The sequence below is a fragment of the Trematomus bernacchii genome, unplaced genomic scaffold (assembly GCF_902827165.1).
Source record: "Trematomus bernacchii unplaced genomic scaffold, fTreBer1.1, whole genome shotgun sequence".
NCBI lineage: Eukaryota > Metazoa > Chordata > Actinopteri > Perciformes > Nototheniidae > Trematomus > Trematomus bernacchii.
The window spans coordinates 4,269,877-4,290,433 of record NW_022987641.1 but is presented as its reverse complement, the minus strand read 5'-3'; the positions used below and the strand labels follow the sequence as shown (position 1 = coordinate 4,290,433).

The window sequence follows — 20,557 nt, the reverse complement described above, 5'->3', positions numbered from 1 at the left end:
AAATAGCACAAAATATAAAAAATCAAGTACCTCAAAGTGCACTTGAACAAAAGACAAACACCAGGATGACTGAAACCACATTTTATTTCCGTCAGATGAGTCACTGAACTGATGAAATCTGAAGGAATCCTATTTTCCAGATATGTAGTTCACTGCTGCTGACATCAGAGATCATACACGTGACCGTTATGGCACGAGCATTGTCTGAGGCTATGTTTACATTCTGCTTTATTTAGCATCAGATGCATCAGTCACCGGCTCACTGTCACAATAATACAATCAAAATAAGTTACACAACATGCTGAGGGGTCTGAATTTCAGACAGTAGCGAGCCTGTTGAGTCCCACAGAGACACACACACACAGGTGGCTATGAACGCTGTAGCATCACTAACATGTTGCTCCAACAATCATTTACATTTGTACCACATTTTAAACCATATTATCCTATACCCCATTCATTCTCATTATAAATCCTTAGATTAGGGTGTGAAACATTTAAAAAACACAACAGGAAAGAAACAAAAACGTTCAACAAGCAGGAATGAACAAAGGCACTTCAAGTTTTCATATTTTTTACCAACACAATTATTTTATTCCCCTTATATATATATACCTTTTCCTTCATTTTTTTTTAAATGAAGCCATAGCGCTAAAAGCCAAACACATCCAGAGCTGCAAGTACCAAGCTTTTCATCAGCCGACAATTTCTTTAATCTATTTATTGTTTTGTCTTTAAAAAAAAAAGAAGTGAAAAATGCCCCTCATAATTTCTCGGCAGCAAAGATGACTTCAGATATCTATTTTTGTTTGAACAATGATGCAAAGCCTGAATATAAAAGCAACATTCGATGATAAAAACTCACATTTAAGAAGAACATGATTGGCATATTTCCTTGAAAAAGTGACTGAATCGAGCAATCAATTAAATAAACATTAATCAGTGTGAGTTTGAAACACAGAAGTTTGTGGATATTGTGGTAGAACGTGCTTGCTGCATACACACTACAAAGACACAGACACACACACCGACACACACACACACACACATACAGAGCCCTGACCAGCAGCTGTCAAATGCTTCACACTTTAACAGCACATCAATCACAGGGTGGTGAGGGCAGGACATGAGGAGGGGGGTGCAGTGTGGAGGGAGTGTTCTGTGTTTGTTTGTGTTTGTGTTTTACAAAAGTCTCAAAAAGAAGAATTGTACGCTTCTTCTTGCTGGCTGTGACTCCTTTCACCGGACAGCCCCATCCATCATCTTATGAAAAAATGTTTCATCACAATCTCACACGAGTCTCTATCCTCTGTCCGTGCTGATGCAACACAAGCAGGCGGGACTTCAGACTCCTGTTTCCACCCGGTCCCCCGGTCCGAATCCTCTCCACTGAGCAGGAGAGAAAGGGTGGAGGTGGTTGAAGTGCAGAAAGAAGAGGAGAGGGAAGTCTTCCTCGCTCTCACACCCGCTCAGGGTTGCTGTCCTTGTTCACTCTGCGTCTCGGGAACAGCTTCCGCTTTAGAAGAATCAGCTGCAGGGAGAGGGGAGAGGAGGAAATGACATAATGAGAAACAACATGCAACTAGGGAGACATAAAAACTGTCTGTTAGCAAGAGGATGACTGGCAGGGAGTTGAACGAGAAGATGGTTACCACTCTCCTATACGTCCATTAAATATGGAGCTACCGTAGAGCTAGCAGCGCGTATTTATGTATATATGTTTACTGCAAATGTGTATATTCCGTATATTTTGCATGTATAAATATATGATACTTCTATGTTAGATCTATGTAAATCATTATTTATTTTTTTAATTTTGGTGTATTTTTATTTTCTACTTAAAAAGGTAGGGTAGGTAAGAATGTAGAAACCAGCTCGAGTGCGCTAGAATTTGAAACTACGCAGCCGAAAAAAATCTACCACTTCCTTATAGAGCCCCTCCTCCAACACACACGAACGCGCACATGACCAATGAGGGCACGAGATAAGTTTGTGCACAGATGGAAGGCTGACGGGCAGGTAGGCCATCCAGTTATTTTAGCCGGGCCGGCTAAAATGATTGGTCGTGCTTTTTACAGTATTACGGCTTCCACAGATGAATCTTTTTAATGTATTTATTGTCAAAGCATTTAATGTATTCATTGCTATCGGGATGTTAAGAGCATTCCATGGAATATAACAAAAAGTGTTTCTGAAGTGAATTACCTACCCCACCTTTAATGTAGCTTTAAAATGTGTATTTTATTTGTACCTGCTCTTTTTGTGTTTTTATCTATTCATTTATGTATTTATGTTTGTTTGTGTGTGTGTCAAAATTGAGAAAAATGAGACATGGCTAAAATGCATGATCTGTTTGGTATTTTGAAAAAAAAAAAAGTATAAATATGCCTTATATATAGGTATGGTCCTATACTATATTATTCAAATATAGCATGATAGGTCCACTTTAAGAAAGCCAGATTGCCTGGCTCTGTAATTTAAGGTAATACAATCAGCAGAGTAGAATCACCCCCCTCTGGAGGAAAGACACTCTTAATCACTTTAACATAAACTGTACTTTAATACCTTAACCGACAGAAGGACAGCCAGGCCTATCTGGGGTGTGTGTGTGTGTGTGTGTGTGTGTGTGTGTGTGTGTGTGTGTGTGTGTGTGTGTGTGTGTGTGTGTGTGTGTGTGTGTGTGTGTGTGTGTGTGTGTGTGTGTTCTATCTGAGAACACAGGTCCCATGGGTTGCTGTAGGGAATATTCTCCAAAGGTCACGGCACTTCATAACCTTTCTTCATGTTCGCTGAGGAGAAACTGGAAACCTTTGGATTAAGGGAAGCACCTCAGCACAATGCTATGTCCAACCTGGGTGGAGTAGTATTAGCTAAACATTTCCTGACATTTGTTTGAATGTCTTTCAAGTGCCAAACTGGATTAATTTGACAGAAGAGATGCCCAAGCACAGAATCCAGGTTATAAATGCATTGCTATAACGTCCTTTGAATGTTCTTCCAGCTTATCTGGCAACAAAGGTTAAAGTAAATACAACACTGTCTGATCCAAGTCAACAAAGGCTGCTTGCCGTCTTTCCTTTCTGTGAAGTCAGGTCCTGGCTCAGCCGCTCATACTAACACGACACATGAGACGGATGCTTCTCCGAGTGGAACTTCGGTAGTGAAGGTCTGAATCATAGCTCAAGCGTGAATCATGGAAAGGGATCGGTGTGAGCGAATGTCTGCATATCTGAATGTGTATACAAACTGTGTGTGGTACGAGGTGGGGACACCGACCTGTTCGGCAAAGAAGGACATGATGGTGAAGACGACGAGCGTCACGAGGACACAGTGAGTCCAGAACTTCAGCTTGTCTCGATACACTCGCCTGGCAAAAAACACAATTCAGTTAGTTTTGGTTAGCTGCTGGTACAGATGCTGAAATAAAATGTCTGTTGCCTAGATTAAGGGCTAGCTGTGCTGTGATACAACAAGAAGGACTCTTGAAGTATGCAGGGGGCAGCAGGGCAACAGGGTGACAAGGTGACAAGGTGACATCACCCAACGCCATCTGCCAGTTACTTTACTAACTCAAAGAGAGAAGGGGAGGCAGGGGAGGCGGGGGAGTCAGCTGTGTGATGATCTTGCAAGTATCTTACAGCTAGCGGCTGATCTGAGGCTGCCCGGTCTAATTTTAAAGCTACAATGTGAGGCTGGCATTCTGCAGCTGAAGCCCCCTAAGCACAGGAGCAGGATCCCTGACAAAAACCCCTCTGAAGGATTCCCCCCCCCGCTCCAACCTGGTGACAGCACCAAATTCTTAACTGAGGCTGTTCGGGAAAAAAGAGCTTGATAAATTACAGGCTGTGTGAATCGTCTTATAGTAATACTGTACAGTAAAATGAACCTCTACTCATGTACACTTATGAACTCAAATAGGACAATAACAATAATATTGAAAATAGCATTGAAATGTTTACCTTTTCCTTCTATTCTATTATGTTGTTTGTAGTTGTCTATTATTTATTTTAAATTACATTTCTGTATTAAAAAACCTTTTTATGTAATATTCTAATTTTCTTAGATACTGAATTTTGGGTTTTCATTAGCTGTGAGCCGTAATCATCAAGATTAAAACAAATAAATGCTGGAAATAATTTACTTTGTGTAATAAATGTATATATTATTCATTTTAAATTGAATTACTGAAATTAATTTACTTTTCCACGATATTCAAATTTATTGAGATGGACCTGTCAAACAAAAGCCATATTTAGTTATATACTTTATAATTGTCGGTTATCGTAATGTTATGTTTTTTATGCTAGGTTATGGACTATTAATTGATTCGTCAAAAAAGCCAAGTAGAAGACACATTTCAATTTGAACCTGATGATGTTAAATTAAAAGTAAATCCATGGTGTGGTAAACATAACTGTTTTAAAATGACATAGTTATTCATCTAATATTTGCAAAGGCTTTCCCCTCTAAACCACAAATTCCATAGATGTACAATTAATCAATATTTTCTTTAAACTTTATCTCCTACCAGTCCTGGAGCTCGTCCATATGCAGGAATCTGTTGCGGTACTCTCTGGGCAGTTCAAACTGGGACGGCAGTGGGAACATGGACTCATAGAAGTCTCTCAGCACAGCTTTCACCGTGGAAGCGTCCTTATGGCTGTGGTCGATGTTATCGTTCAGACAGATGAACTTCCTGTTTGGGATTAATGAAAATACTGTTAAAACAGCTCAACAGCCAACCGAAAGGTGAATTTTGGTTGCTTAACAGAGAGAAAAATGAATTAATGTATTTATCTTTTGTACTACTTTTAAGGAAAAATAATCTAGAGTGTTTCCCACCTTGGATTCTTCCTAATGTCATCTAACTGGCCGACAACATGGGACACATTAGTCCGCACCATCTTGAAAGCAATCTCCTCCTCCCCCATGATCTCAAACCTGTCGACACAGAACACGTTAGCAGCAGCAGGAGTGAGGCTAAGCAAGGAGAATATCTGAATTGTATTCATTGTGAAAAAAAGGTGCTTAAAGATGACACCTGTACTTATTTTGGTCTCTGAAGGCTTTGTGGATGCGTTCTGTGATGGGCTTGCAGTGCAGGACGAGGCCTTTGGTGACAGAAGGCTGGGGATTCAAAAAAGAGCATCAGTCAGACAACAGAGTAAAATATTATATATTTGTATCTATCAATGTTATTTTTTTTAACATTATAAAATAGCACATATTTTCCGTATATCGTGTAACACTACAAGAAGTGCACATTTAATGACTTTAAGTGTTAGGAAACATGCTATAAAACAGTTTTTTCCAAGCAGTTGCCTTCCGTAGTGGCTCACCATGCTGGGATCATAGTAGGCCTCCTGAGTGGGGTTCACCAGGTGGAGCTGGGTCAGGTTAGTGGGGAGAGTCTTAGAGCAGTTTATCAGCATCTGCTCCAGGCCTGTCAGGTCCTAAATACAACAAGGAAACATTACACACTTCAAAAATACAAGAATTCCTGCAAACGGTTTAGTCTCAGAGCCTTTTGTGAAAGAGAGAAGAGAAGTCAAAGGCAGGACGGACCTGCAGGCTGAGGGGCAGCTCGTGGATCCTCGTGGCCAGAGTTCGAATCTCTCGGTCGGACAGCACACCCGAGTGGTCGGTGTCGATCTCGTCAAACACATCCGACACGTTGAGCTGCTGCTGAGCACTCATCAGGAAGTAGAAGTATGAAAAGGCGAACTGCATGTCCTCTGAGTGACGAACACTATGGCCTGAGGTCTTGGCAAACTCCTCCGGGAATCTGAGGAAAAAAGTATGTTACCTTTTCAGACAGGGTTATCATCCAACTGAGACTAAAACAAAAAAAGTCAATGTTAAATATTCTGGTAAAAATGTAGAATAACTAACTGAAACAATATTGCCTCATTAAAAATAAATAAACAAACATAAATAACTACAGTTTATTTGTATGGATATGTAGCTGAATATATTATAGATATTACACCTAGCCCTAATGAAACAATACTAAAACTAAACCTCTCTGGAAAAAATGAAACCAATCAAAAACTAGCAAACACTGAAAACTAACAACTAAACAATAATGAAATAAGAGTCAAAACGAAACTAAAATAATAACAAATGTAAAACTCGCTTGAGGAATACTTAAAGGTCCCCTATTATACTGTTTTTCATCAATATATTATACAGTAGGTCTCAGATAAATACAAAACATGTCTCTGAAGTGCTTGGCTCGAAACATCAAACAGATCGTAGTAGCATCCCATAAACCCCTCTGTTTCAGCCCTGTTTCAAAAGTGCTGATTCTCTGTCTTTTACTTAAGATAAATGCTCTAGGAGGAGATTCAGGTGATAAGGTGGGGTGGGGGGTGGGGGGTGGGGGGGGGTTACCTTGGTTGGTGATTGGCAAATGGTTACACAAGCCAAAAAATCGTTATGACATCATAAAGTGCCCAAAATCTGATCAGCTCATTTTCAAACAGGTTTTTATATAAATGGATCAGGACAAAAAGTGAGCGAATCTTTTTTCCTGAAACTTTCAGAATGTCTTTACACAGAGGGTTAGTGTTTATGTATAAAAGACATGAAAAGAGGATTTTGCATAATAGGGGACCTTTAAAAACAAAGGTCCGTCACACTCACGTGTCCTGCAGCCCCTGCATGATGAGACGGTCGATCATGTGAGGCATGTGGGCGGGGACTTTGCGGGAGGTGAATCCGAACTGGCCGTTGAGCAGCTTGTTGACGTAGCGCAGCGAGTTGGCAAAAGTGTCCTGCAGCCGGCGGCCAGCGGCACCTCCGTCGGCCTCATACGACAATTCTCTCTGCAGACGCTCCTCTTCCTGTGGAGTCAAAACAGAGAGATTCATGTTTGAAGAAATATAAAATGCTTAATTAGAAAAGTGGAGGTTGTCGGCCATGTTTACCTCCAGCAGTTTCTGGAAGTACTTCCTCCTCTCCCAGGGCAGGAAGCCTCTGTCTGCGTGGATGTAGTGCTGGAGTCTCCTCCCCACTGGAGCTCCACCTGCAGCGTCCCCAGGCTCTCCCTGACTCTCCGTGCTCTTGGGTTTGGAAATTCTGCTCAGCAGTTTGGAAGTCTTGGGCCTCTCGATCGCAGCATTCAGATTGTAATGTTTGGGATTTTCAAAGTCTTTCTCCTGCGTATCATCAATATCGACGCTGATTAGAGGAGTGACAGGTTTTACCGGCACAGCCACATCTTTCCTTATCATTTCTTCTTTTGGGTTTGGATTTTCCTGCATGATATTTCCTGCTTTATCTTCCACGGGTGGTTTTCCTTCTGAATACTCTCCCTCCAAGTCCTTATAAGGCTTTCCCTGGAGCTTGGCTGCTCCCTCATTATGGGGTTGTGAATCAATGTCTTGCTTCTTTTCAGTCATGTAGGATTTTAGAAGTTCAGCCTTTGTAAAGTTATAACCCTTCATAGTAATGTCCCCGATCAGGAGCTTCTCGTCCAGCTTCTGCAGCTCACTCTGTATATCTGCAGGTAGAAGTGACTCATTCAGTGAAGGCACTTGTATTGCAGCCTGAAGTTCACCAGGCTGCCTTTTCAGGATCTTAGGACCCTGTTTGTCCTCGGGAATATCTAAGAACGGGACGGGAGGCTCCGGTGTTGGGGTCGGGTTCGGGTCTTTGTCGGCATCTTTGCTCACAGCCGTGGACACGTTGACCTGAGGCGCCTCGCGGGTGTCCACGGCTACACTGAAGCTCATTAGGAACTCTGTGTCATCGTCCTTCTGGAGAGTGAGATTGTACTGGATCTGGGTGGCGTTGTGACCCGGGTAGAGCAGCAGGTGAATGGTCTTCCACTTGTTGGCGACGGAGGTGTGGCGAAGCGCCGGGTTGTCGCTGACGTGGGCCTCGGAGATTCTGCGGGCCAGTCGGTCGAAGCTGAAGTACGGCCTGGTCTCACCGACAGGGAGGGTGTACAAGCTCTGATTCCTCAGCAGGGTCACATGACGCAGCTCGCCAAAGTGCTCTACATCAGAAATGAATACATGTTAAAGGCTAGATTTTTGTAATAGGCCACAAATCTCAAGGCAAGACGAAACCAAAAATAGCCTGAATCAGAATACCTTTATTAGTCCCACAGAGGGGAAATGTACATTGTTACAGCAGAAAAGAGCCAAAGAAAGCTTAATGTTACCTAAGAAGCATGCATAAAAAAGTATTAAAGATAACAAAATTATAATAAAAAAAAGTTACACAATTTACAAAATACACATCCTGTAACAGTTCTGAGGATTTAGCAGCCAGGTATATATTGCACAGTTATTAACGGCATATATACACTCAGCCCAAAGCCCATTGTTTCCACTGAAGACATTCATATTTTCAAAGGAGTTACTGTTATTAGTTTGGTAGTTATTAATCATATTATAACTACAGTTGACTTTGAGTGTCCATGTGTTTTTACTGTATTTATGGACAACACAGTAGGTCTAAAGCACATAGGAATTAGCTTTAGTAGGCTTTGGATTAGCATCTAACACTTGTTGGAAGGATTTGTCAACAACAAGAACATTTAGAATATCACCAGACACAGTGCCTTCATAATCCAAAATATGTTTATATCTTCCAGCCATAGTTTCTTTACAACAATAACTTAATGTGTTAAGTTATTGTTGTAAAGAAACTATGGCTGGAAGATATAAACATATTTTGGATTATGAAGGCACTTTGAGGGATCAAAACACTAGAAAAGCACTGTATAAATGCCCCGTATAAACTCACCTTGGCCACAGTCCCCCACATCGAACCCACAGGAGAGAACGTTGCAGGCCTGGTCACAGAACTTGTCTGCGAGCCAGGAGTTGGCACAGCCTTGATTGCAGTATGACGTCCCCCCAAGACCTCCGAGACCTCCTGCAAACTGCCACACCTGTCCACCAGCTCCACCCGCCCCCCCACCGACCCCGGCCGCAAACCGGCTGCTCCCTGCTGCACCTGTCGGATAAAAAGGCACAACATATTAGACATGAATAAAAGAGGTAAGCTTATTAAAACAGTGAGAGTTGATGTCTTTACCGAGGCAGTCTCCTCCATCCCAGTCACAGGCAGAGTTGTTGCAGGCTTTGTCGCAGTAGCCATCTTTGATCCAAGATCCTGGGCAGCCCTCAGCACAGTTGGGGACAGGCCAAGTGAGATACACCTGCAGGGAGGGGAGGAAAGAAATGATTAGAGGCCAGTTCAGAGAAAAGCAACATGACTTGCACAAAAAAGTACGAACATATATTCCTAAATGACCAGACGAGCCCTTTGTTTTGTTAAATTCATACCTTTTGTCCTTTCGAGTGGCTGTAGAAGTCGTCCGGCCAGACGTCTTTGCCAAACATCACATCATCATTAAGGTAAATGAACTTCTGGGAGAGCCCTGAGATGCGGTGGATGTGTGTCTCTATGGCAGGAGAGCTGAAAGTGGGAAGGTGGCTGTGGTTCTGGAAGATATCCTGGATGTCAAAGAATAAAACGTTTATATTTTAGTTACAGTTATTTTTCAAAATGACATATCTGTAATTGTTTTGGTAGACTTCTATTTGGTTTTTAATTCGTTACAAAGGGTTAAGTCAGTGGTTCTCAAACTTTTTCTGTCAGGCCCCCCCTTTGGAGAAAAAAAAAAGTCGGGCCCCCCCAACACAAATAGTCAGGCTCAGTGGCGGCGCCAGAGATTTATTTTGGGGGTGCTGTGGGGTAGCTTGACTTTTCATAGAGGGTGCTCAAACATTTAGGGTTTCCCATTAATGTACCGGGCGCTACAGTGGAATTTTCCACTGCAACAATCCCCACGCATATACACAGTGCACCCGCGACTGTTACAATGAAGGCTCGATAATCAGCTCACGGCATATAGATGTAAGCAGGGGTAAAGTGCTATTTTTATAGGTGGTGTGTGGACCTCACATAGGGCGGTCCGGGGGCATGCTCCCCCGGGAAGATTTATTTTTAAATATTGAAGTTAAAAGCATCAATCTGTTGCACTTTGAGAGCAAAATGAAGAGATCTATGGAGACCTCTCTCAACACCCATATGAAACAGAACTGTAAACAGATTTACTTTTTCTTTATGGATATTTTACAAATCACCCTTTTAAACTCTATTCTTGTTTTACTGTCATATAGTATTTCATACCTGTTTTTCATTTATTCTCTTATTTTTTTATAACTATAATGATCATATAAACGTGTGCCTCAGAAATAATTGTTTACATTAATGGTGACCAAAACGTTTGAGACCCACTGAGATAACACTGAGAGAGTCCTTTAGCTCACTGAGTCTCTCAGTCTGACAGGAGAGGACTCTCCTCCACTTTGTTGTTGAAAAAACTCCTTATATCCGTTAGCATAGCTCGCTAGCACCAGAAGCTAACGACAACGATCTCCGGTACCGGTGCGCTCTCTCTCTCGCTCGCGCACGCACACTAAATGGCTCGTTCCACACACACACAGAGCCGAGCTTTAATGAAACACAGAGACCCAGACGTTATAGTACTGTACTGTATCATAATATTTTCGAATCAGTAATTTTTTTAATTATGATTTTTATTTTTTTCTCCTGGTCTCTCGCGCCCCCCCTGTCATGCCTCTGCGCCCCCCAGGGGGGGCGCGCCCCCCACTTTGAGAACCACTGTGTTAAGTAATAAGCTGACCACCCGTTCCTGTTTAAGGGTCAGGGTGGGAGAATCTGGGGCTTAAATTGTACCTGATGTGTGACAACTGTAACTCTGGGGTTATCCAGGTTGAGCCAGGAGGGAATCTGCCCGTTAGTGATGATGAAGATGTGTCGCACCCAGGGGGCGTGTTTCTCCACAGAGCGCAGTGAATAGCGGAGCTCCTCGTTGTCCTCAAACCGGCTGGCAGAAACATCTTCATCCTGTTTGGACTGAGGAGGAAAAACAATGAATACTTTGCCTGTATCTCAGGGGACAATACTGCTCATGATGAACAGCTATCAGGGTGTTAGAGGGGAGCAGTCGTACCTGTGAGATGGCAGTGAGGTCCCAGAACAGGTAGCCAGGGCTGATGGTTAACTCTTTACCATCCAGGGTCAGGTTCTTTTTAGCCTGCTGGGTCAGATCAGTGAAATCCTGTGGGGTTTTCAGGTGGAGCAGGGCGATGCTGGCCTCAGAGTACAACTCAAACTAATGGACAAATAAACAAAAACAGTAAGGTGTTAAAAGCTTGATAAAGTACTCCAGTGTTTGATATTGGATTTAATACTTAGTATCTTTCAAGATCCTTTTGAATACCGGTACTGGACATTTTTACTAACACTTATGGTACCCAGAGAAGGAATCATACTTTGGTGATCATTTAGTTTTTGGGAGAAGGGGTGGGATTAAATAAGTGTAAACTTCTTCCCACCCCTTTTCGGATGTGTAATTAAGTAGATTATTTGTTTATACATACCCCGGTAATTTAGAATCATTAATATTTTTGTATATCAATTTGACACTGATTAATTTTGTATTGTATAATAATTCTCATGTTACATTTTTGTATTATTGTTTTACACATTCAAAATAAATCAAATCAAATTCTAATTCCAAAGCCAAGTTCTTAGAGATGAGGTTTCTATGTTAAATCACAGGAGCGCCATTTAAAGGTAGGGTAGGTAAGAATGGAGAAACCAGCTCGAGTGCGCTAGAATTTGAAAGTAGACAACCGAAAAAAATCTGCCCCTTCCTTCAGACTTCCTTACAGAGCCCCTCCTCCAACACACACGAACGTGCACATGACCAATGAGGGCACGAGATAAGTTTGTGCACAGATGGAAGGCTGACAGGAAGGTAGGCCATCCAGTTATTTTAGCCGGGCCGGCTCAGATGATTGGTCGTGCTTTTTACAGCGCCACGGCTTCCACAGATGAAATATTTGTATGTATTCATTGCTATCGGGATGTTAAGAGCATTCCATGGAATATAACAAAAAGTGTTTCTGAAGTGAATTACCTACCCTTTAAGTGACAAATCACCCCATGCACAAATAGTTTAGCCACAGTGCAGCCATGATTATGACCACTCATGGAGGCGTGAACGTGTGTGTGTGTGTGTGTGTGTGTGTGTGTGTGTGTGTGTGTGTGTGTGTGTGTGTGTGTGTGTGTGTGTGTGTGTGTAAAGAGGTGAGAGATTGGAAAATTCTGTGATGTCATCTCATCCATGGGGGTCACATGGGGATGATTTTAGGAGAGTTATGTGAGGCATCGAAGGACACATGTGAGGGAGAGACCCCCGGCACGGCCCATTTCAAACAATTTGTCTCGCCTGTTAAACTCTAATCTTCCCAGGAAAAAGACTCACCCCGTCTCACTCCATCATCGAACACCGAATCCAAAAGTCTCACATGAACTCGACTCCTTTGTTTTTCTCTGCTCCTGTTTTTAGGTGAGGATTAGCTGTGTCTTATGAACCCGGCGGGGAGCAGCCAGCCGCGGATCACATTGTTGTCTTTATTATAGCTCTCTTTATAGTCCTGATAATGCTCTAACACACGCACACAAAGAGGAGGTGTGTGTTGGCCTAACACTGGCACATGCCTGCCTGCCTGCAAGTGTAGGCTATTTTTTTATACACACGACACGTTATTACCAAATTGGTCAGAATGAATATTAAAACTGAAATCATTTTGGTTGATTTAATTTTTTCTAGACTGATGAATTAATCAAAAGAAAGGATTTTGGCTCTGTAGATACAGCTAAATGAAAATGGAAACTATTTGACGATTGACAAAAAGTGTGAATATGTTTGTACAACCTAACTGAAACTGAAATAAAAAGAAAAGGAAGAAAAATAATTGTATTTGTACACTCTGTACACATTGTGATTGGCATGTTCTCACATTAATTTGTCTAAATCAAGGCTCAAGATACGGAGCCATTTTTATATGACCCCAAACAAATACTTTTTTTGTTCATTAACATGTCCTGTGTGAGGCTTACTCTTGCAATATTATAAACTGATCACTGCTGAGAATGTAATTAGTTTAGGGTAAAACCAATTAACGTCGTAGTGAGTGATCTTTTTAGCAGGTGGGTTGAGATGCTACATCTGAGCTGAAGCACATCATCCTGCATCACGTGTCGGGTGGAGAAGTCACGACCAGTCCCAACATTACAAAGGTGACAGATAGAGGGAACTGAAGCAAATATATATAGGTCTTTGCATAATGTACCAAATATTGTCAATGTATTGACATGACGTGTAAACTTTGGTTGTTCCAAGTTGAATAAGATTATCCAATGTCTAGAATATAAATAAATATTATAGAAAGTCAGTGATTCCAGCTTTTTAAATGTCTATACAGAGTGTAAATAGCCTGCATTTGTGCACTTAAGCACGCATATAAATGTTTCAATAGAGTTTTCCCTACACTTGAAAAATGCATAGATCACCTTCAAGAACACTTTAGCATTTTAAAACCTTTTCAAATATTTTTAAAAGTACATTTTTAAACTTTGCATTTTATTCTTAATACTTGGTCTGTAATTCTTAGTTTTACTCCTAATCAAAATATTATTCTAAATAGCACACTGGCCATTTTAGCCCATTTTTCTCACATGTTAAGTCAAGTCAATGTTTATATAGCGCTTAAAAAAAACATAGCTTATTTCAAGACGCTTTTCATTAACTCTTTAAATTTGTATGAGAAAAAAAGACCTTAGGATGTTGCTTCACGGTGGAGATGAGACCCCGTGTGGACAACAGCAAACACATAAAAATACACGCTAATGCAAACACATCAGCACGGCAGGCGCGTACACAAACACTCGGGCGGATGATCGGGGTTGTGGGGCAGCTTTCATCACCATAGCACTCGATCTAACACCGGCTATAAATAACGGCCGTCCCTCACTGCTGAACCTCTCCATCCACACCATGCACATCATCCCTCTTTCAGAGAATCAGCCTGGCGTCACCAGGAGACACCTCGAAACCCAAACTGTGTATTGTGGGGTGGCCAGTGTACCTAGAATTTTTCCAGCCTTAAAAACACACACAAACTTTCCATCCCGGACTTTGTTTGGCTTCACATGAACTAGCATCGTCTCTACTCTGTACCACACTGCCTTGACGTAACCTATTTCCATTATAAAACATGACAACTGGACTCCAAACAGGTAATGCTGGCCGCACAAGTTTGAGATGACAGGGTGTGTCCAAGAGTGCAGAAGAAGGTCAGTAAAGTCCTTGTGACCTTTCGGTGTGCTTGCTGGCGCCGCGCCACTCCAAACAGTTGTTCTAATGTTAACCCCCGCACCGCCAGCTAAGGTTACAGCCCGAATGCCGCTGGCTATTATCACACGACCCACCAGGCTGCATTGCAACCGACAAACCTGGAGACAAATGCTGCAGTAAAGGGACAACAGGGTGTGGTGATGATATGTAGGTTAAACACTGTTAACCTACATATCATCACATATGAAGACACAGTGAGTCTGACACCCCTGAGCTATTATTATGTACAGTGCATTATTGTATAATAATTGCAGATAAAAGGTATCTGCAAGTTCTTGTTGGAATTTTTTAATTAAATGCCATTAGGTCCATTTAAAAAAACAAAAAAACGATGTGTTAATTTATTTGATTGAAATTTTGATTTAATTGTATCGGTTTAAGATTACAAAAAAATGAATTAAGCAGTATATCAATAAGCTGTGGACCTTTAGAATTTGATAATTTTGTTAATAATAATTTTATTAAATATTTCTGATGACTGTTATTCTTTTTTGAAATAGAAAAATATTCCCATTTGAGAAGCGAGAACAAATTACTTTTAAAATGAATTATTTCACCTCTAAAACACATTATTTCAGTTTTTTTAGCTTGGAGCAATTTATTTTAAGGGCTTTTCATGCATTCATGCATGTCCACTGAGGGAAAATATGTAGTATAGCTATTCTGTTTTACATTTAGAAACTACAAAGGCAGTTACAAAAGATGTTATCTAATCGGTCAATTAATTCTTATCAGCCATGTGAGTGTATTAATGGAAGACGGGACGAACAGTTGACTCACGGCCGTCCTGACTGTCTGCTGCCGTGACAGGGTCACATGCACTGTTTTGTTTTCTTTGATTATTTCAGAGTAATCCAAGCTCGTTAGTGGCATTCCTTCCTCTCAAAATATAAAGCAGACTTCTGATTAGAGAAAAGTATTAGATACACAAGACGCCGAGCTAAACAGAGGCTCTTTATCCACATCACAACGTAACCGTTTAAAATAGAAAAAGCCCATATTTAGCATGACAGTGCAACCTCCTCTCCAAGGAGAATTTGACATTTGTCTTCAACACTTTCCTAAATGATGCTGCCGCTGAGATGTACAAGAATATCTTATTATGTGCTTGCACAAAAACCTTCAGCTCTGTGATAAGACACTGTGTGAGTGACATCTGGTGGCAAAGTCCAGTTATGTTAAACTTGTTTTTTACCACAAACTTAAAAAACGCCTTTTACAAATAATGCACATTCTCTGCATCAAATGAGTAATATATGTCTTAAAAGAAAGATAAAAGTCATGCATGTGTACTGTACATCCATCAAGTGTGCAACAATGCCACCTGCTGTTTTGAAACTGAAATATCAATTTTAACAGACATCTCACAAAAGTGGAGTTTTAAAATGTTCTTCCTCAGCTTGAATTTTGGAGGAAAACACAATAAATGTGATCTTTAATTTGTTAATATTTCAACAAGAAAATATCAAAGAAATGTCTTAGAAGAAGAAAAATGTACAACTTTCCCAAATAGACAATGGTGATGTTAAGAAACAAAGAAGTAGAGTTGTACAGTATGTTTAGAATCCCTTCTGCTGTGTTTTACAACATGTATCATTAAAATACCTATCATAAAAGGTGGCTTGAGCATACAAAGGATGGGCCAAATTTAGAAGACTGCGAGGTTATTTGAATGTGTCAGGTGTTCCAACTAAATCAGGTTAATATAATAATCAAATCAGCTGACAAGTTAGTAAGTATTAAACGTAAGCAATAAGTGTTTTACCTGATTGATTTTAGTGGTGATGACAGAGGGCAGTTTGACTCTCAGCTGCTCCGTTTCCTTAAAGGTTGCTGGGAAGCCGCTCAAGTACGCCAGAGACTGCATGCGGATCAGACCAGGAGCCTCTTTATCTGTCGTCTGCAAAACACACAACAAAGACATTTGTATTTATTTCTTTAGTTCCGGACATAAGGGGGGATCTTACTCTGATCTATAAAGGTAGTTCTGGACATAAGGGGGGACCTTACTCTTATCTAAAAAGGTAGTTCTGGACATAAGGGGGGACCTTACCCCCTTGATACAATTTAAATATGCAATTCACAGTAAATATAACGGTGATGAACTCACCAGGTAACATCTGGACACGGAGAATTTCTGGACTTCTTTAGACACATCTTTGTAGGCTTTATCAGCTGAAACGAAAATGAACATATTCAAATCTTCATTTACATAAGACAAGAAATCTTATGCCCCTCTTAAGATTTTAAAAGAAACGTTTTTTCTATGAGTTATGTTCTTAATATCAGACCTTTTAGATCATTAAAATGGTTAAACATTACTAACAGGGTTCAATACTAAGCAGCAGATTGTGTGTTATATATTAAAAGGCCAGCCATGAGAATATTTACAGACGTTTGTGTCTGAGCTCACACGTTCCCCTCTATTGATCTTTGAAGCTGCTGCTGTAACTTATAATATAGATTTCTCTCCCCACCGCTGCAGCATTCTCATGTTTTGGTTACCCATTAACCACACTGCAAATAACATATTTTGCATTGCAGATACATTTTCACATCTCAATGATAATCTGCTTGCTAGTTTCAGTTATTACGCCACAGGTTTTCCCTGGAGAAACATTTATGGAAAGTATTTACCTACCAGATTTTACCTTTATTTTGCATAGTGTACTTATTCTAAACATTTGCTTCTGAATTTGTTTGTGTGTTTTTACCATCGGCCTGCGAATGGAAGACAGCCACAGACACGGTGGTGGACGGGTTGAAGGGTGTGTTCATCAGCAGCAGCTCTTTGGCAGTGGAGAAGGACGGGGAGAGCGACGGCAGCTCTTTGAGAGTGATGTTGGCAGGCAGAGCGGGGTCCAGGGCCAGCATTGGCGCTATGATGCAGTGGGACAGCAGGCATTCTGGCTTTACACTAAAAAACACAAAGACATCATACTTTATTTCATGCATCTTTACTCAGTGCTCTCACTGAGACGACCCCCTCCTCTGACTCTGGTTTTGCACCTATAAATGTTCAAACTGCATACGTGTGAAATGAGTCAAGTTCACACGTTCAGCAAACAGCTTCCTTTGTGGAAATGTTGCATCGAGCCCCTTTTTGTGTCTGCGGTTTTAACTCACTGGGGTTATCATTTTGACAAAAGAGAATACGGAGAAGATGAGAGAGATAGGGCCCCTTGTTAACACGTTGATGGTGAACACAGGAAATCCCTATCTTTGACTTGTATCTTCATTGTGGTTCAGCTTAAAGATTAACATTGTTACCAAAGTTGAGTCCTGGCAAAATGTAAGTAAGAATCTTCCACTTAGATATGTTAGAAGAATGCTGCATGACAATAAATCCTCATTATTAACGATGCTGGCCCTCTTTTGTCTCCATCAAATAACTGATATTCCACCAGTTTACACTTTCTGGTGGTTTAAAAGCCCGCCCCCAAACTTCCTGTTTCAACATCAAACTCTAAAAGATGCTGTTTCATTGTGCCCATAACGGTCATTTGTCATTCGTGTTGCAAATGGAAAATGAGATCTAAAATAATAAATGTTCATAAGTTGTAAAGAGAAGGATTACATAATGCTGTATAGTTGTACCTAAAAAAGTGAAAAAGTTGTATAAGACAATATAGATTGTGTACCTTTTAGAAAGTGGTGGCCATCCCTTTTATATCCGATGCCTTATATGGGGGGAATTGTGTGATTCAATGAGTATGAATTCCTTATGGAAATATTGGGTTGGGGATTTAGTCAGAATAAACCAACATCAGATATTTCATATATATTTAAATAATTTACGCAGGTTTTTGGAGGATGTAGTTTGTGTTGCTGTTATACTGTATTGCATTATAAAAGAGAAGTTAGCCTACCTTCAACAAAATAAACTCACAATTAAGTCTATATAAATCAAAATTACAATGCAATATGACATAAACTAGGATAGAGCATTTAACCCCTCTAACTTTAGGACACACACTATCTTCAGTCTCACCTCTCTTTTGGCACTTCAGTTGTCTCACTGGCATTTTTCCCCAAGCGTTCCCTGTGTGCAAGGAAACAGAGACTTCATATAATTTTCATCCCACACAACAGGAAGTAGCAACATTTTCAGCATTGTATCGTTCACAAAGGTCTGTAGATGCCAATACAACAGAATAACTACACAATTTGAACATGCTGAGAGAAAAATAAAAGTTTATAGACTAATGAAACCGCAACTTTCTCCTCTGAGTTTTTTTACCTTTGATCTCAGATCCTCTCTTCCTCTGGGGCAATGTCTGAACAAGCCAATCAGAGTGAAAATGATAATGCTACAGCTCAGCTTGCATGCTAATTCTGACTGTGTTCAGGTTTAAACTAAAAGCACTGGAGTCTCTTTGCACAATATGCTGCAGGACAAGACTTTCTGCAGGAAAAAAATGGTTTAGATATAATTGAAGGCATGAGTTACAACCCACATTTATTCTAACTAACCATCAAGCTTGACTGCAACGCTACATTAGCACAAACAATGGAGTCACAGCTTACCTCAGTGCTCTTTGTTCCTCCTCCAGTTGCTCTTTGACCGTCTTCAGTTCTTTCAGCAGAGCCACGTCTGTACCGTTCACCCATGTGTAAACTACATCAATAGGCATGGGCAGACAGAGCCTGCAAAAAGAAACACTCATATCACTCAAGAGAGTCCTCACACTGTAAAGCCTTGACCCTGATTCCCTCCCCAGCGAGCCTGAACTAGATTTGCTCATGCATGGTTACTCCTCGCTCTTGTTCTTTCAGATTTCTCTCAAGGGAAGGATTAAAAACAGTCTTGTGTAGGAAGGATTTTGCAGGAAGGGGACACACTTTTTCACATCAACATTTATTATAATATGTTTGACTTCCTCACCAAAGAAGACGTTGCACTATAGCCAGCTGTTTGCATTATGCATTCTTCTAAATGAAGACGTGACACAATTGTGAAATTCATGCATTTCTTTTGTTTTGATGTGTTCAAGGCACCCCTCTTTAGGAGCATGAATAATTAGTATAATCACCTGCTTTGGAACGATTTGCCACCCACATTGTCTCTGTAGGAGTCGAAGAGCACATGATACTGGTCCCGACTCCACTCCACCACCACCTGTATGGAGAGGAGGGGACGCAAAATGATACATTAGATATAGGCTATGTATTATCAAGTCTATGGTTAAAACCCTCTAGGATAAGCAGTTGCTAATGTTGCTTCCGCCCAAATATCACACAGCAAAGGCCAAACCAAACCACACTCAAAAAACCGGTTTTCTTTGGACGGACCACTCATTATCTGCGAAGGTAGACACCATGTACTATAAGGCTTTCTTAATATTTATATTTAAATAATAGCTCAATTGAAGACTATATAACACACTACAGCAAGAACGTATACTCATATCAAAACTTCTTTAAAATATGTGTGTGATATTCTCAAATGATCCTTAACAAAAATGATTTAACATACAACGTCGTGAACTGTCAGTAAGCAAACCATAGGAATCAATGTTTCAAGAAATGTGAGACTTTCCTCTGAATGCGTACAAATTGGGTGATTCATAATCATGCCGAAGTAGCATGAACACCTCAAAGATTCACAAAACCCGTGAATTAAAGATAAAAAGCTAATTAGTTTTCCTAACGAGCTACACGACTTTAAACAGCAGAGTTTTTGAATGGAATCTGGTCCGTCGTTGTCTAAGTACAACCAAATCAGGACACAGCTGTCAAGAAAATAACGTTAGCTTAACAAAACTGACTGCCAGTGAGTGACTGGAGTTAAGAAAATAGAAGAAGCTCACCTCTCCAAACTGAAAGGCGGACACTATCATGAGGACTATCCCCCCAAAGCAGAGGTAGAGCCCATACCGATGGGACAGACAGGTGTAGGTCTGCCGCTGCAACAGCTTGAGCACCGAATTGACGACTACCATGGTTCTCTTTGGCAAAGCATGCCGCTGCATTCATTCAAAAAGGCAGGTTTCACGCGCTAAACAAAGAAAGTAAACATCACAGGCGACCCATTTGTCAGCTGACCACCAGCCAGACTGCATGACACATGACAACGATACATTTCAGTTTTCTTCGGCGGTGGGGACGCTGCTGCGGCCCGGCTGCTTCTCTTCATCGCCCTCTGCTGGAGAGGAGCCGGGCTCATGGTGCCTTCAGGGTCAACCCCTTTCTGATTACACATCCAGCAGACATGAAGATAGTAGGCTTGTTTGAGACGAACTGCGGCTCGCCTCGAAAGTAGACGAGAATAGCCGATTGCAGCCGGGGGAGGTCTCAAAAAGC

General features: G+C 41.0%; 1 protein-coding gene across 2 annotated transcripts; it reads right to left on the bottom strand.

The window, feature by feature from the left end:
• Window positions 1–66: 66 nt before the first annotated feature.
• Window positions 67–20,468, bottom strand: gnptab (N-acetylglucosamine-1-phosphate transferase subunits alpha and beta). Of its 2 annotated transcripts, none has more exons than XM_034133295.1 (21): window positions 20,065–20,468; window positions 19,288–19,373; window positions 18,782–18,901; window positions 18,246–18,296; window positions 16,969–17,171; window positions 16,365–16,429; window positions 16,020–16,154; window positions 11,000–11,161; window positions 10,723–10,902; window positions 9,303–9,473; window positions 9,052–9,175; window positions 8,758–8,970; window positions 6,930–8,002; window positions 6,646–6,845; window positions 5,566–5,785; window positions 5,340–5,453; window positions 5,042–5,127; window positions 4,843–4,941; window positions 4,529–4,696; window positions 3,277–3,367; window positions 67–1,531 (listed from the first exon to the last, which is right to left on the bottom strand). In XM_034133295.1, exons 1-21 carry the CDS (start codon window positions 20,224–20,226, stop codon window positions 1,460–1,462), a joined length of 3,795 nt encoding a protein of 1,264 aa, XP_033989186.1. In that variant the 5' UTR covers window positions 20,227–20,468; the 3' UTR covers window positions 67–1,459. The 2 variants fall into 2 exon arrangements, with proteins under 2 accessions (XP_033989186.1, XP_033989187.1); XM_034133296.1 differs by having other exon boundaries at window positions 5,048–5,127.
• Window positions 20,469–20,557: the final 89 nt, after the last annotated feature.